General features: G+C 42.1%; 1 protein-coding gene across 2 annotated transcripts; it reads right to left on the minus strand.

The window, feature by feature from the left end:
* Positions 1-1,572: 1,572 nt before the first annotated feature.
* Positions 1,573-8,266, minus strand: spata6l (spermatogenesis associated 6-like). Of its 2 annotated transcripts, none has more exons than XM_048971487.1 (12): positions 8,203-8,266; positions 7,829-7,966; positions 7,556-7,604; positions 7,196-7,237; positions 6,983-7,107; positions 6,492-6,584; positions 6,156-6,401; positions 4,636-4,696; positions 4,301-4,338; positions 3,201-3,268; positions 2,951-3,032; positions 1,573-1,917 (listed from the first exon to the last, which is right to left on the minus strand). In XM_048971487.1, exons 1-12 carry the CDS (start codon positions 8,248-8,250, stop codon positions 1,852-1,854), a joined length of 1,056 nt encoding a protein of 351 aa, XP_048827444.1. In that variant the 5' UTR covers positions 8,251-8,266; the 3' UTR covers positions 1,573-1,851. The 2 variants fall into 2 exon arrangements, with proteins under 2 accessions (XP_048827444.1, XP_048827442.1); XM_048971485.1 differs by having other exon boundaries at positions 4,594-4,696.
* Between the last annotated feature and the right edge of the window lie 5,104 nt (positions 8,267-13,370).

The following is a 13,370-nucleotide window of genomic DNA, read 5'->3' on the forward strand; positions in this document are numbered from 1 at the left end:
GTTGTATACATGTTTATGATTAATCTACGAGATTTGTTTTGAAAATCCTTGCTTTTCTCGGATGAGCTGCCCTTGATAGCATTTTATCATTGTGAACTGTGAAGTCTGGGAATCCAATCAGAAAGGAGCTTCAAACAGGTGCCTGTTTCTATGTTCGTTCAGAGTTGCCCCACAATCCACAGATAAATGATGGAACACCATGGAACACCAAATGGGGAGAATCCTTTTCTTTTGATAAACATACCAGCTTGCAAAGAATGCTGGGTAATCGTGACCATACTGCAGGAGTGCATCTGATTGGATGCTGAGACTCAGAAGGGCCCCACCCTTAGGGCAACTTAGACGTGCGACTGACATCCTGAATGTAAATGTTTGACGTAACAGTTTTCATAATATCACACTGCGTAGGCTGCTAAGACCATAAACACGGACAGCTCAATGATAGATTTATCGATGAGCCAGTTATCATCCCTCCCCTTCCATTCTCTTCCTTGAAAGGGGAAATCATGATAAGAACCATGCTGCTGGGGCACATGCAACCAGCAATCACCTACAGGAGCACCTACAGAAGATGGCACGTAGACGCACACTGAATAAGTGCCACATCATTTCATTTTAATGCCCCTTTGGTGACACACCTGCTGACACCTCAAGGTCGGACCGCCTGGTCCCAGCCAAAAAAGCCAAGCAGGGATTGATTTCCAGGGCACAGCCTGGGTATGAATCTGCTTCGGTCTGCAGAGTCCCAATTTACAGTCCAGGGAGCAGGCCGGGGTAATCACAGTCTGATTATAGCTTCGTCATCAGCGTTTAATTACTCTCAGCTCCCGTTATTTAACGCAGAGCACAGCGCAGGGCATAACTGCCCTAAAAGGAAGCAGGCCTGCAAGGTGAAAGTAAGACCCACTCTGAGCAGACAAATGATTGGCCAGATTAAACATTAACATCAATGTACACTTTGGGTTTGAGAACAGTGACAATGCCACAAAACAACAGAACGCAGAATTCCATCCATCTTCTGTATCCACCTTCCTATTCGGGCTTGCAGGGGTCCAGAGTCCACAGGGAGTAGGCAGGACGGGGTGCCGGCCCACGGCAGGGCACATTCGTGCATCAATTTACATCGACAATTCGGTGACTCCAGTTCATCTTAGCCTGTCTTTGGGCTGTTGGGGGAAACAGGAGTAGCTGGAGAAAACCTCATGACGGGGATTCATGATGGGGAGAGCATGTGGACTCATGGCAGAGACTCACCCCAGGGGCTGGAGGTGCGGGTGCTAACCACTGTACCCCCATGCCAATCCAAAACACAATTTTAGTAAGAAAATAATTAAAAATCTTGCCTCACACCTCATTGCCTGTAAGTGTGCCCGTGTGATAGATTGGTGTGTGAGTGTACCCTGCGGTGGGTTGGCGCCCTGTCCTGGATATCCCCCTGCCTTGTTCCCGCAGCCACCAAGACAGGACAAGCGGTTACAGAAAATGGATAGATGGATGTATATTTGAATGCATTTTTTACCCCATCATGCAAATGATAAACACACACCACAGTTTTATACTCCAACTTTTTAATTCAAACCTTTTTTTTTTTTTTAAATACTGGAAGTATAGTTAAAGAGCAGATTTAAAAGTTTATATTGATCACTTTCTGTAAAACATGAACTGAAATGGTCACATACATTTCACACATTCACAAGCAATATATAAATCCCTTCAATGAATAACAGAAAATCATCTTGCGTGATTTTTGGGGAATCTCTGCCGTTTTCTCTTGTTTACACCAAATCATAATAAGCCAGATATAATGGCACGTTTCCAAGATCGACAGCCTCCAATTTCCTCTTCCACCGCTTAGAGGCGACATGGTGAGATGGACCTCCTGGCCAGCACCTCGTCAACCTCCAAGTCAGTGGCACCCTGAGGTTGAGCACACAGAGAGGCGAGTGTGACACTACGAATGGCAGCTCAGGAAAAGAGAGAACAGAAAGGCCAGCATGCGCCTTGGACCACAACACAAAGTGACAGTCCTGATTATGGGCCAGTGGTTAGCCGTGAGCTCCACAGCAGGTGCATTGTGGGATTGCTTTTTCAATTCTGCTGGACACAAAACTCAGAGATCACGTGCAGTCAGGGTCCACCAAAGCTGATTCACCACACCTTGGTGCTTACTTATGCATCTACAAAAATCTTTAAAAACCGTAGAATACTCCCAAGTCTCAAAGCACTTTTCAAAAAAGACGTAAGATGAAGAAACAACAAAACAAGATTTAAGGTCTTTAAGATGTTGAGTCAGGCATGTCAAACCTAAAAAACAGATATGCTGACACACGCTTTATCTCTGTATCTCTAGTGAGGATAAATGCTCAGTGTTTTTATCAGGTATGACAGTTGATACGAGATCTGTTACAGATTCAAGGTCCTGTTTATGAAGCAGCATGTGACGACCGCCATAAACTTTAATGGGGAGTTAGCGAGACAGTCAGGACAGCACTAGAGCTTTCAGCCTCTCTGTACGTCAGTGACGATGACAAACAACGGGTAGGATGTGAGTGCTTTGATGATACCGTCACACCCATGTTTGTTAAACAGAAAGCATTCAGCTTTAGCAGTACAATGGACTTAAGTCAGGCAAGATTAAAAGAGGTGTAGTTTAAGGTCAGAGGTGGAATTTTCAGGTGCAGAAAGTAAAACTCCAGACCAAGATTTTTTTTCAACCAACCAGTTGAACATTCTGTTACTGTGACTCGTTATACTCAACTGATCTTGGTTTGAATTTTTACTCTCTGGACTTGAACTTTCCACCTCCGCTTTTAATTAAAATCTTCTCCCATTGGGGTCAAAATCCAACTTCTTCTTATGTTGTTTTTGTGTGTGTGTTTGCATAAATGTGTATTTCGTGTGTATGCATGCGTGCATTTCGATTGGGTGAACATATCGGTGTGGCACTCACGCAGGTCAGTCGGTGCAAGGCTCGTGAGGTGGTGAGGAGTCCACGCACACGCTGGTGAACTTCATCCCAGCCTTCTGGGGACCTGTGGGGGTCACATTGACACTCTCAGCATGGAAGCGGCAGGAGAAAGCCTTTCAACCATCACGGTTTTTACACCTAAAACACGAATCAGCTGATAAAACCTTTGAAGGTTAATGCTGAAGCAATCATCTTGATAAGGTGTTCGCTGCGAAATTAGGAGGCCACCAACCTTTTTGTGTTCCGCAGAACGTGCTCATACAGATCCCTTGATGAGGAAGAGTCATATTCCACTGTGTCCTGCAATCCATACAGTGTGTTCAAATATGAATCACACATAGAGTGCTGTGCAGAAGTCGCCAAGCACGAATACTGAATAATAACACAGTTACTACAGAAGTGCAAGTCTTGAATACATCATGAAAAATTTTTTGTCACTACTTAAGATAAAAACATGCATCATGATTCACTAATGATGAACAATCATGAGATCAGTATTTCATTTGTGTTTTTCATTAGTTGTTCCTTCAATAGCTCCTTTAATAATTCATTAGTAGTTTCTTCAATAGTTCACAAAGGTTTACAAAATTAACAGATATAGTAACTCCTAAGACAAAAAGATGCGTCACAATTCATTAATGATGAACGGCTATGAGGTCAGTATACAACTTGTGTCATTCATGACTTGTTCCTTCAGTAGTTCACAAAGGTTTTCAGAATTAACGGATATAGTAACAAATAGTTATTGCTTGAGATACAACATGCATCACAATTCATTAATCATGAATAAACATGAGATCAGTAATGTATGTATGTGGTTAATTAATAAATAATAAATACTATATTATTTGTGCCCCATCAAATAAATTACAAAAACGTTTTACGCAGTTAAAGAAAACGATGTTTAAATGATTTTCATGTTGGTGTAAAACTATGATTTTATGTCTGCAAAAATGTGTCAACCCTTTCAAAACCTCTCTTACAAATCACCTCATTATTTGATTTTTTTTTTTACTCAACCACTAGCAAATCATGTTTGGCTAATCAACAAATATCCGACTTTGGGTGTTATAGCCACCCAGCAAGATACCAGTAACTTTTGGGAGAACAGAAAATATTCCTCTTAGTTTTCGTGTTACTCTTAATTTTAATATGTTCTAATATTAAACAATGTTTTTTATTCTGAGTAAATATACACTTACTACCGAGATAAATAGCTTTAAACGTTTCCTTAGACTGCCAAAGACTCTTGCACAGCACTGTATAAACTGTACATGTAGGGACGATAAATTACAGTATTAAAAACACACTCAAGTTGATGACTTCACCTACCCAGCTAAATGAATGACTTTGATTTCCATTTCCCTGATCTCGAGGGGAAAAAAACAGGACATAATTAGATCCACGTTAGACAACTAGAAACAAGCCCATGTTCAACATCCAGAGGTCTAGCGTGGAGCTGCTGAATGCGGCAGAAAGATACCAGCTACCATGGTAATCAATATGTCCATCTGGACCATGTGATGTACACAGGGTAGTATACAGCAAGCACAAGCTAACTGTTGAGGTGGTTGGCTATTTAAGGAGATCTGGTCAACCTGTTGGTGGCAGGTTGTTCATATTACCTTGGAGCCATGGAGTAGGGCTCCTCTGCTGAGCCATCATACCTGCTGATTGGTGGTTAGGCGACGCAGAATGCTGACCATTTAGGGGTCGCTGACAGCTAGCCTATAGAAAACGAAACTTCTAATCATTGACTTGCAATGCCCCGGGGTTACTATAGAAACTATAGAAATTACTGCTGCCTTTAGTTAGTGTAAAATTCATTGAACTCGAAGACCCGAAGGGCCATCAGTATAGGGTCATAGGGGACTTGGTGCCTTTCCTAGGCAGCACAGGGAACAAGGCAGGAAAACATCCTGGATGGGATACCAGTGTAGACCATAGCATATAAACACATACACAGGTACACACATTAAGGAGGTTTTAAAGATTGACCGCATGCCTTTAGAGTGCAGGGGGAGGCCAGAGGACCATGAGGAAGCCATGCAATATACAAACTCCACGCATGCAGAATGGGGGTGAGCTTCTCCCACCCAGAAGATATAAGTGCTACAAAAAGTACCAGCGCTCCCCCCCCCCCCTCCCCCGAGACACCAAGGTTTGTCATAGAATGCTGGACCTGAGGGAAAATCAGAAGGTGCCAAATCTCTCAAAATTTCCCCCAAATGCCTCAGAACAGATATTATAGAAAATAAAGTTATAAAGTAGCATGTTCTGTATAGGGCAAAAACTTCTAATGAATGTTCTAATGAAAAATCTAATACGGCCCACCCAATGGTTTCAGCAGGATTAATCTATTACGTTTATATCATATTGCACATAAATTGCAAGGCATAGTGCTATAAACTCTGGGAAATCATTTGGAAATGAGAGCAACCGCTGAAAGTAATAGATAATTAAAATTTCTGGCTGACTTAACATGTAACTTGGCCGAAAAGGTTGTAAACTGTTGCCCTCTGCTGGGGAAAGATTTCGAAAGATGCTTTTGGGAGTTTTACTTACGTAAAAATGTTATGAGGGCAGAAGGAAAAATTATTGGTTCAGAGTAATAACCAATCAGATTGTAGAGGAGGTGGGTCCAGGCAACTAGAGGAGGCGAGACCAAAATATCTGATTGGTTGGTCCCACCTCATGTAGTTGCTTGGACCCAACTTCTCTAGAATCTGATTGGTTACCTCTCTGAACCAATATTTTTTTTCCCATGAGCTCAAAGGACACCCACAAGCCGAAAATGACAGTTTTCACAATGTTTCAACATATATACACAAACATAATGTTCCATCAATTAGCATTTCTTTTGGTGTATGAATACATGATTACTGCAGTTAAAAGAAAACGTGAACAAAACAAAGAAAGAAAGAAAGAAAGGGAGGAAAGGAAAGAAAGTAAAGAAAAGCAATGCAAGGATAGAAAACAAAAGAAATAATGGAAAGAAAATGAAAGAGAATGAAAGAAAGGCAATGGAAAGGAAAAGGGAAAGGAAGGAAAGAAAGGAAAGGAAGGCAATGGAAAGAAAGGTAAGAAAAGCAATGGACAGAAAAAGGAAAGGAATGAAACAAAAACAAAGGAAGAAAAGAACAGGGGAAAAAGCAAATCAAAAGAATGAAAGGAAAGGAAGACTTACATAGTATTCTTTGAGCTGGGAATCATCCCTGCACAAACCCCCTGGGAGAGCTAAGTGACACTGAGTCTGTGTGTCCTGCTGGCTTCTCTCCAGCACCCCATGGGCACCGAGGGACAGGGAGCGGGGCCTGAAGCCCACACAACCTCGGGGGGGCCCTCTCCTCGCACCCAGTGAGCCCAGCCTTGGAGGTGACCTGCCTCTCAACAGTGGACATTTCCTGCCTTTTGGTTTGCCTGCTGCTGCCCTCTGAATTAAAAAAAAAACACAGACAGCTTATGAGAGCCAAAAACGGAGACCAGCGGCATCACGGACACCAAAGTAACTGACAGATATTACCAAGAGAATGTTTGGGTAAAAATTGTTCTCTGCCGTGCTAGGGCACTCTCGAATGGAGGTCCTGGTTGAAAATTCCAGTCTTGGTGCAATGCCCTGTGGATGAAAGCAATATTTGCCAAGTAGTACTGCCCATGCTCTTTACCCGGTGCAGCCTGTTCCCGAACAGCCAGGCAAATAGGCAAATGCCCTCTCCATTCCTCAATACCCCACGATAAACACCTGAGTGCCGCACTGTTTACAAATTCCTTTTTAGCATTCAGCATACTCTGAGCATTAGTAACTTATGGTGGTTTGTGCCTATCCTCGGGATCTTGTGACGTAGGGCGGGGCACACCCGGGATTAAACACTGATTCATCACCAATCACACATCCAAATCACACACATTTTCTCACAGGTCTGTCATGCCATGAGTATCTCTCTGCTGTGCAAGATGTCCAACTATGCGGCCAAATCTGTGCACCTGATGCGTTCCAAAGAGATGGGTTCTTACGGGAAAGACTGGGGACCGTGTCATAAGAACGTCTCTGTCCACACCCGAAGAGGGTGGAACCAGCTTGGGCTCGGGGAAGAGAAAACTCCTGGCGTCCGCCTCGAAGTGAGCCAATAGCTCGCCCACTGCGGTAAAGACAGACACCATCACTAACGATTTGTCAGTAAGATGACGCAGAAACGTGGCTGTTGCGTTAAGGAAGTGAAAATGCACCTGGGGGAATCAGCTGGATCAGTTCAATTTTCACCCTCTCACCTGGTAAGGATGAAACAGAAGAGGCCTTGGTGGTGATCCCATGAAGCATTTATACAAACAATTTTACGAATGTAGACAAAGGGGAGGCAACGTGGTTTAAGAACGTGGCGACATTGCTAATTCAATCTGTGACAGAATCTGCCATTAAGATATCATTTCAGCAAATATGCAAGCATAAAGTGAATAAAAGTTATCTTATAGGAAATTGCTTTCCATCGTTAAATTCACTGGTTAATTCTAATATTACAAAAAAAACATGCAAGTATCAAATCAACCCTAACTATCAAACAAACATTCAAATTTACAGAATATACATACATTCTAGGAGCTCGGAAACATCCGCGGGGTCGTGAACATGTTTGAACACCTGAATAATGAAGAATAATCCAGTCAATAAAACGGGATGCTGCTTGTGCTGTCTCCGGCGCTCAGCAGCCGAAGGATCGCTACCTTCACGCAGTACTGCTACTCACGCGCCCTCTGCTGGACAGTCATTCAGCGCACAACTGACTGGACAGTCATTCAGCGAAAAATATATTGCGTAGATTTTTACTGAGTTTTGTGATGGAGAAACATCAGATAAATATCCACCTTGTCAAATCTCATTCTTTCTTGAAACACAATGGGGAAGACCGGAGAATGGCATTCGGTCTTCTTATATTGATTCATGAGGCACACACTAAGGTAGAGGTCATCTTTTTGCGCCAGAAAGACACCAGGGCAGGTCACCTACGGGCACACCAACAGGACCGAAGATGACACCAGCCTTTTAAATCAGATTTTATGTTCACCGCATGCATCCGTGGTCATGAGAAAGGAAAACGGGCACGCAATATTAGGAATTTCAACAGACCTACTGTAGATAGGAGCCTGCATTTGTGCATTCAGGTTCCAGTAAACTAATCTTAACTGGATTTAAGATATGTAACTATATCAGATTATTTGCAATGTTAGTCCAACCTTACCGATCGGAGATGCAGGTCAATGACAACCCTGACAGCATTTTGAGACATCCTCAGTATTATATATATATATATATATTATATATCGTTTGTTTTGTTACTATTACTACTGAGTTTTGCACACACCATCAGGTCGAGCGCCTAAAATCGGAAGTTGAAACACTGTTTTGATTGGCGTCAGGTTTCCATGGCACCGTTTACGAGTTAAGTGAAGTTGCCGTGCGTTTCCGCACGGTGGCGACGGAACAGAGTACTGTTTGATGTCCCCGGACTGGTTTACATCGTACAAAAATTGAACGCACCGGTAAAAACGCCTGGGGGAGCGGGTACCGGTCCGGCGGATTAGTCAGAGATATCATAACCGTTTCCATTTTTCAGATGCTCACAAAACGAGCAAACGTGAGGGAACGTGAAATCGAAAGTACAGTATACAGTTTATTTTTGGAAATTAACTAACCCCTCCGCAAAGCCCGGAGCGTTTCGCGGGCCATTGGAATACAGACCAAGGATTGGTACCGATCCGCGCGACTGGGGTTGGGAACCCGTATGCCTACTATAAAGTACAGTAATACAACGTTGCTGAAAAATTCTTTTAAAATTACAGTATGATTCAATATTAATATTTGCAATATTAATGTTAATATTCCATATTAATATTTACCGTTATAAGCACTACTTATAATTGGATCATTGATTCAACTAAAACAGAGCATTGCATTTCTGTATAAAATGGAAATCGTCGTAGGACAGAGTTTGATAGTTGGGGAGAACAAAATTATAAATAAATTAAATTTATTTATTTTATTTTATTTTTTTTGGGGGGGGGGGGGGATGAATGAAGCAAAATTAAATATAGGTTCCCTCTCCCCCCTGTAAAAAAAAGAGTAATAAGACTTGGCAAGGGTACGACAAGCAAAGGCAAAACCATTTGAAATAAGCCGTTGAAGCGAGTAAGAAACAGACTGCAGTGCAGGTCTGCAGAGGTGATATTAGGTATATGTGTGCGCTGTTTATCTATAAATGTGTGTACAATCACAACCATGCAATCAGTATCTTAATTAAAAAGGAGACATGACTAAAAACTCTGTGCATAATCAGAAATAATGCGTAGAAAAATTATGTGTAGTGCTTTAGTTTACATATTTTGTGTCCATGTTAAATAAAACTGTTGGAAGAATTCAAAAGTTTTACACATTATCATCTTTGCAGTCATGTGAATTTGTTCACAGCATTCAATTATACAATATGCGTAGATAGATCTGTTTTACACACTTACCCAGCTAGCATTGGTTCGTTGGGCCGACGTAGGGTATTGGTCGTTATGTCGATGGTCAAAACACAACGACACAACGTCTGGCCAACATAATGGTCTACATAATGAAAATAAGATTTTTGGATATTATTGTTTGTTAGATGCACTAACTGCCTTTTAATAGGCTAATTTACTTTCTTTCTGAATCGATGAAATACACATGATGTCGTCCAAATTTTGCGACGGCGTAACTTCTGGTAGACGTCTCATAGACCTTTACTCTATGTCCAAGATCGAATTTATACAGATTTCTTTTCAGATCAAGATTAACTGTACAACCTATACCTCCACAGAAAAAGTTTAAAGGATTCCATAACAATCCCTTTTCTTCGTTGGCTTCATGTCCTGACAACGTCGGGTATTGACTAACTCATGGTCAGTCCCGGACGTTGTCCAGACGTGCAGCCAACGTCCAGAATGTACAGTATACCACAACCATGACAGCTTCACAGCTAACATTTAACGTTGGCCTAACGTTGGTAGAACGTCAGACATAACGTCGGCCCAACGTCATTGGCAGACGTTGGCCGGACGTGCATCTGCACATCGGGTTCACGTCAACTCAACGTCTACAGCGAACGTCAAATGCACGTTGTCCCAACGTTGGTTTTACGTTGTCCCAACGTGCAGTAAACCAAGTAGTGTTAAGCAAATGTGTGCAATTCCCTGTGGCCAACGTAAAACCAATGTCCCACGGACATTAAGGGGACCATGTGCCAACCTACTTTCAATGTCTGGGTTACGTCAACTTAACGTCTGCAGCTAACGTAAAATGCACGTTGTGCCAACTCTCAGTAAACTAAATATAATGAAGAAGAAAATGATCAAAATTCTCTAAAAAGACTTATTATATAAGTATTATATATATTATATAATATTATTATATTGTCTTGAAATAAATTTTACAAGGGATATGAAATATTAAAATCCCCATAAAATGCAACTTTTTACATGTACAAAGTTCCGAGGTACCAAGTAAAACTGACATCAAGAAATACACAGCATCTTGAACATCAGGCATGACCCAGGATGACCTGTGGAGTGTTGTAAGTCCAAGTTGTTCCCGTGCATGAATGTATTAAGAATGTGCAGTGAATCTGGACCATGTTCGAAAAGCATCCTGGAAGATTTTGCATTTTTTTTAAATAGCAAATTAGAGAGGATTCACGCCTGTAACTGCTTACTGTTGCGATCCGCGGGTGAAGAAGGGCAGGTAGGCAGGTTGGAGGTAGGGAAGGATGACGCAGGCAGGCAAAAGACTGGGAAAACTGGGGATTTATTGGGGAAACGACAAGGGAACATGGTCACAGGAACACAGCGTCAATGACCGACAGGGAACTGAGGTAAGACACGGACTGAAATAGACAAGACTGGGCGAAAATAATAGGACACAGCTGGGCAAGATCGGGGAAGCACACGAGGATCTGACCAGCCGGGCGTAACAGTTACTGTCCTGGTTCAGTGGACTAAAGTAAATTTATTTATTTATTTGATTAATAAATACATTTCTTTCATTGCATAATTACACCCCCACCCCGCCCCGGTGTAAAAGGTCTGCTTACACCACCCACCTCACTATGAAAGGTATGGTTATACCCCCGTCGGACATAAGGGGCAGATGCTCAAACACATGTGCCACGCCTACCCTACTGTAAAAGGTCTGGTTACGCCCCCATTGGACAGAAGGGGCAGGTCCTCAGGCACCCTTACCGCCCCCCCCCCCCCCCCCAACATGCTTGATGCAGAGAAATTGATGCATAGATACATACTGAATCCATTGCCCCCTCCCACACCCGACTGGCTAAAGTCATTAAATGTGTCTACTTGCATTATTATTAATAATAGACATGTAAGAATATACACAGACATCCATTAACAATCCACCATTGAATTCATTATCTATTGCAGATTAACATTCTATGCAGTGACTGTAGTCAGTTATAATGTCTCTCTATCAAGCTGCTGCCAAAAGTCTTACATCCACTTGGAATTCAGCGATCCTTCCGGAAACAATGTGTTTTTCAGGGATGCCACTAGGTGGAGACAAATCATACATTACTAAATATAAGAGGTTCCGAATTAAATCACAAGGAAGCGGATCAATGCGCGATATTTATAAAATACCATGATTACTCCATTTTAACAGGACACTTCTTTTTATTCAAGTTTGTAATTAGCAGTCATTTGCGTTCTTTCATAATAAATCAAGAATTTTATGAGCCAAAAATCCATATATTTTGCAGGAACAGACATTGCGCCGCTGAAGTTCAGCACTTTCCCGTTTGAGATGAACGTGACGTTGCCGTATCCTGCCGGGCGACCTTTAAAAATCCATGACAGAAGCAGTGGGTGTTGCTGCTCTTACGGAATACATGCGTGTCATTTGGTCCAACACATTTACAGCACACTGTAAAAGCAGAGGGAGAGAGAGAGTCATGAGTGTATGTGCTTTTTTTCTACCTGATATAGGCCTATATAGTACATATCAGAAAACATTGTAGCACTGGTGTAAAATTATACACACATTTACATACCTTCATGTGGTTATAGTCTGTTATCATGTTGCGTTTCCTCTTTCTGCCATCACGGATCGCCACATCTTGGTGCAAGGAACTCAGAAGACACTTGTTTTTTTAGGTGCATAGAATCTCAAGGAGACACTGCCACTTCTAAGCACTGACGTGGAGAATTCCTCTTGCTGTGCAGTGTCCTTTGCAATTGGGGGAAGTTCACGCCAAACTTTATTCCCTGTGCCCAGTAGTGTTGTTTTGCGCTGAAGCAGTCTGTGTGACAGTGCCAGTGAGGTGAAGAAATTGTCCATCGTGACATTTCTCCCATCATCCAAAAATGGCTCCATCAGATTCATGACCACGTTCTCTGCCAGCCTCTCCCTTTTCTGATGACTGGGGTCCTTACCCAAGTAAGGGGACACGTTGCAGACGTATTTGGTCTCCAAATCCATGGCCATCCAGAACTTGATCCCAAATTTGTCCGGCTTGGATGCGATATACAGCATGGACAATGAACCTTGGTAGAGAACAGCTGTACATCTATGTTCATGTGTTCTCCTGGAGTGAAACTTTCAGCACAGTTCTTGGTGAAGAGAACGTGATCATGAGTCTGATGGTGCCATTTCTGGATGACGGGAGAAATGTCACGATGTTCCCTCCCTCCCTCTTTTTATTCTCCCTAACCTCCTTTCCTCCTTTGCTGACACCCTTGCATATAACAACCCAGTCATTACTTGAAACTGAAATAAATTCTCATTATTCTCAAAAGAAGTTGGCTTTCAAAATTGCAAGAATTCAGCCTTGCTCTTTTTCGGCTGAAGACCCGAAGTCCCGCTATGCTAAATAGCCTTTCACAGGCTGTCGATGCTGGTAGAGGTGTGTTCAGCTTCACAGACAGCCTGCACACGGCCGGAAAGGTCTTTAGCAAGTCCATGTGATCTGCTGGACAGGACAAGTAATGCATCCAGTTGTTTGGAGTCTTGGATATTAAATGACTGCAGGGAAGAAAAGTTGTCATCTTCATCAGATTAACCTGACCTGGTGAAATCGCCTGACTGCTGGAAGGGATCTTCAATATGCTGCTTGATATAGTCCATTCCTGAAATATAGTGAACAAATAAATGATGGAATACAACTTTCAACAAAGTACTAGAAGTGTTTTTATTTGGTGATTCCATATAATTTTCCTCAGATTTGTGTGATTCCATATTTTTTTCCTCTGTTTGATCTTTAAAACAGTTGTCATTGACTAAAGTTATCTTTCTTTGTTTTTTTTAAGTGTTTTATACAGCCAGAAGTTTGGATTGTTGAGTGAAAATAGTTTTGTGGCATGTATGCTCTTGTTTTTT

Source organism: Brienomyrus brachyistius, chromosome 12 (assembly GCF_023856365.1).
Source record: "Brienomyrus brachyistius isolate T26 chromosome 12, BBRACH_0.4, whole genome shotgun sequence".
NCBI lineage: Eukaryota > Metazoa > Chordata > Actinopteri > Osteoglossiformes > Mormyridae > Brienomyrus > Brienomyrus brachyistius.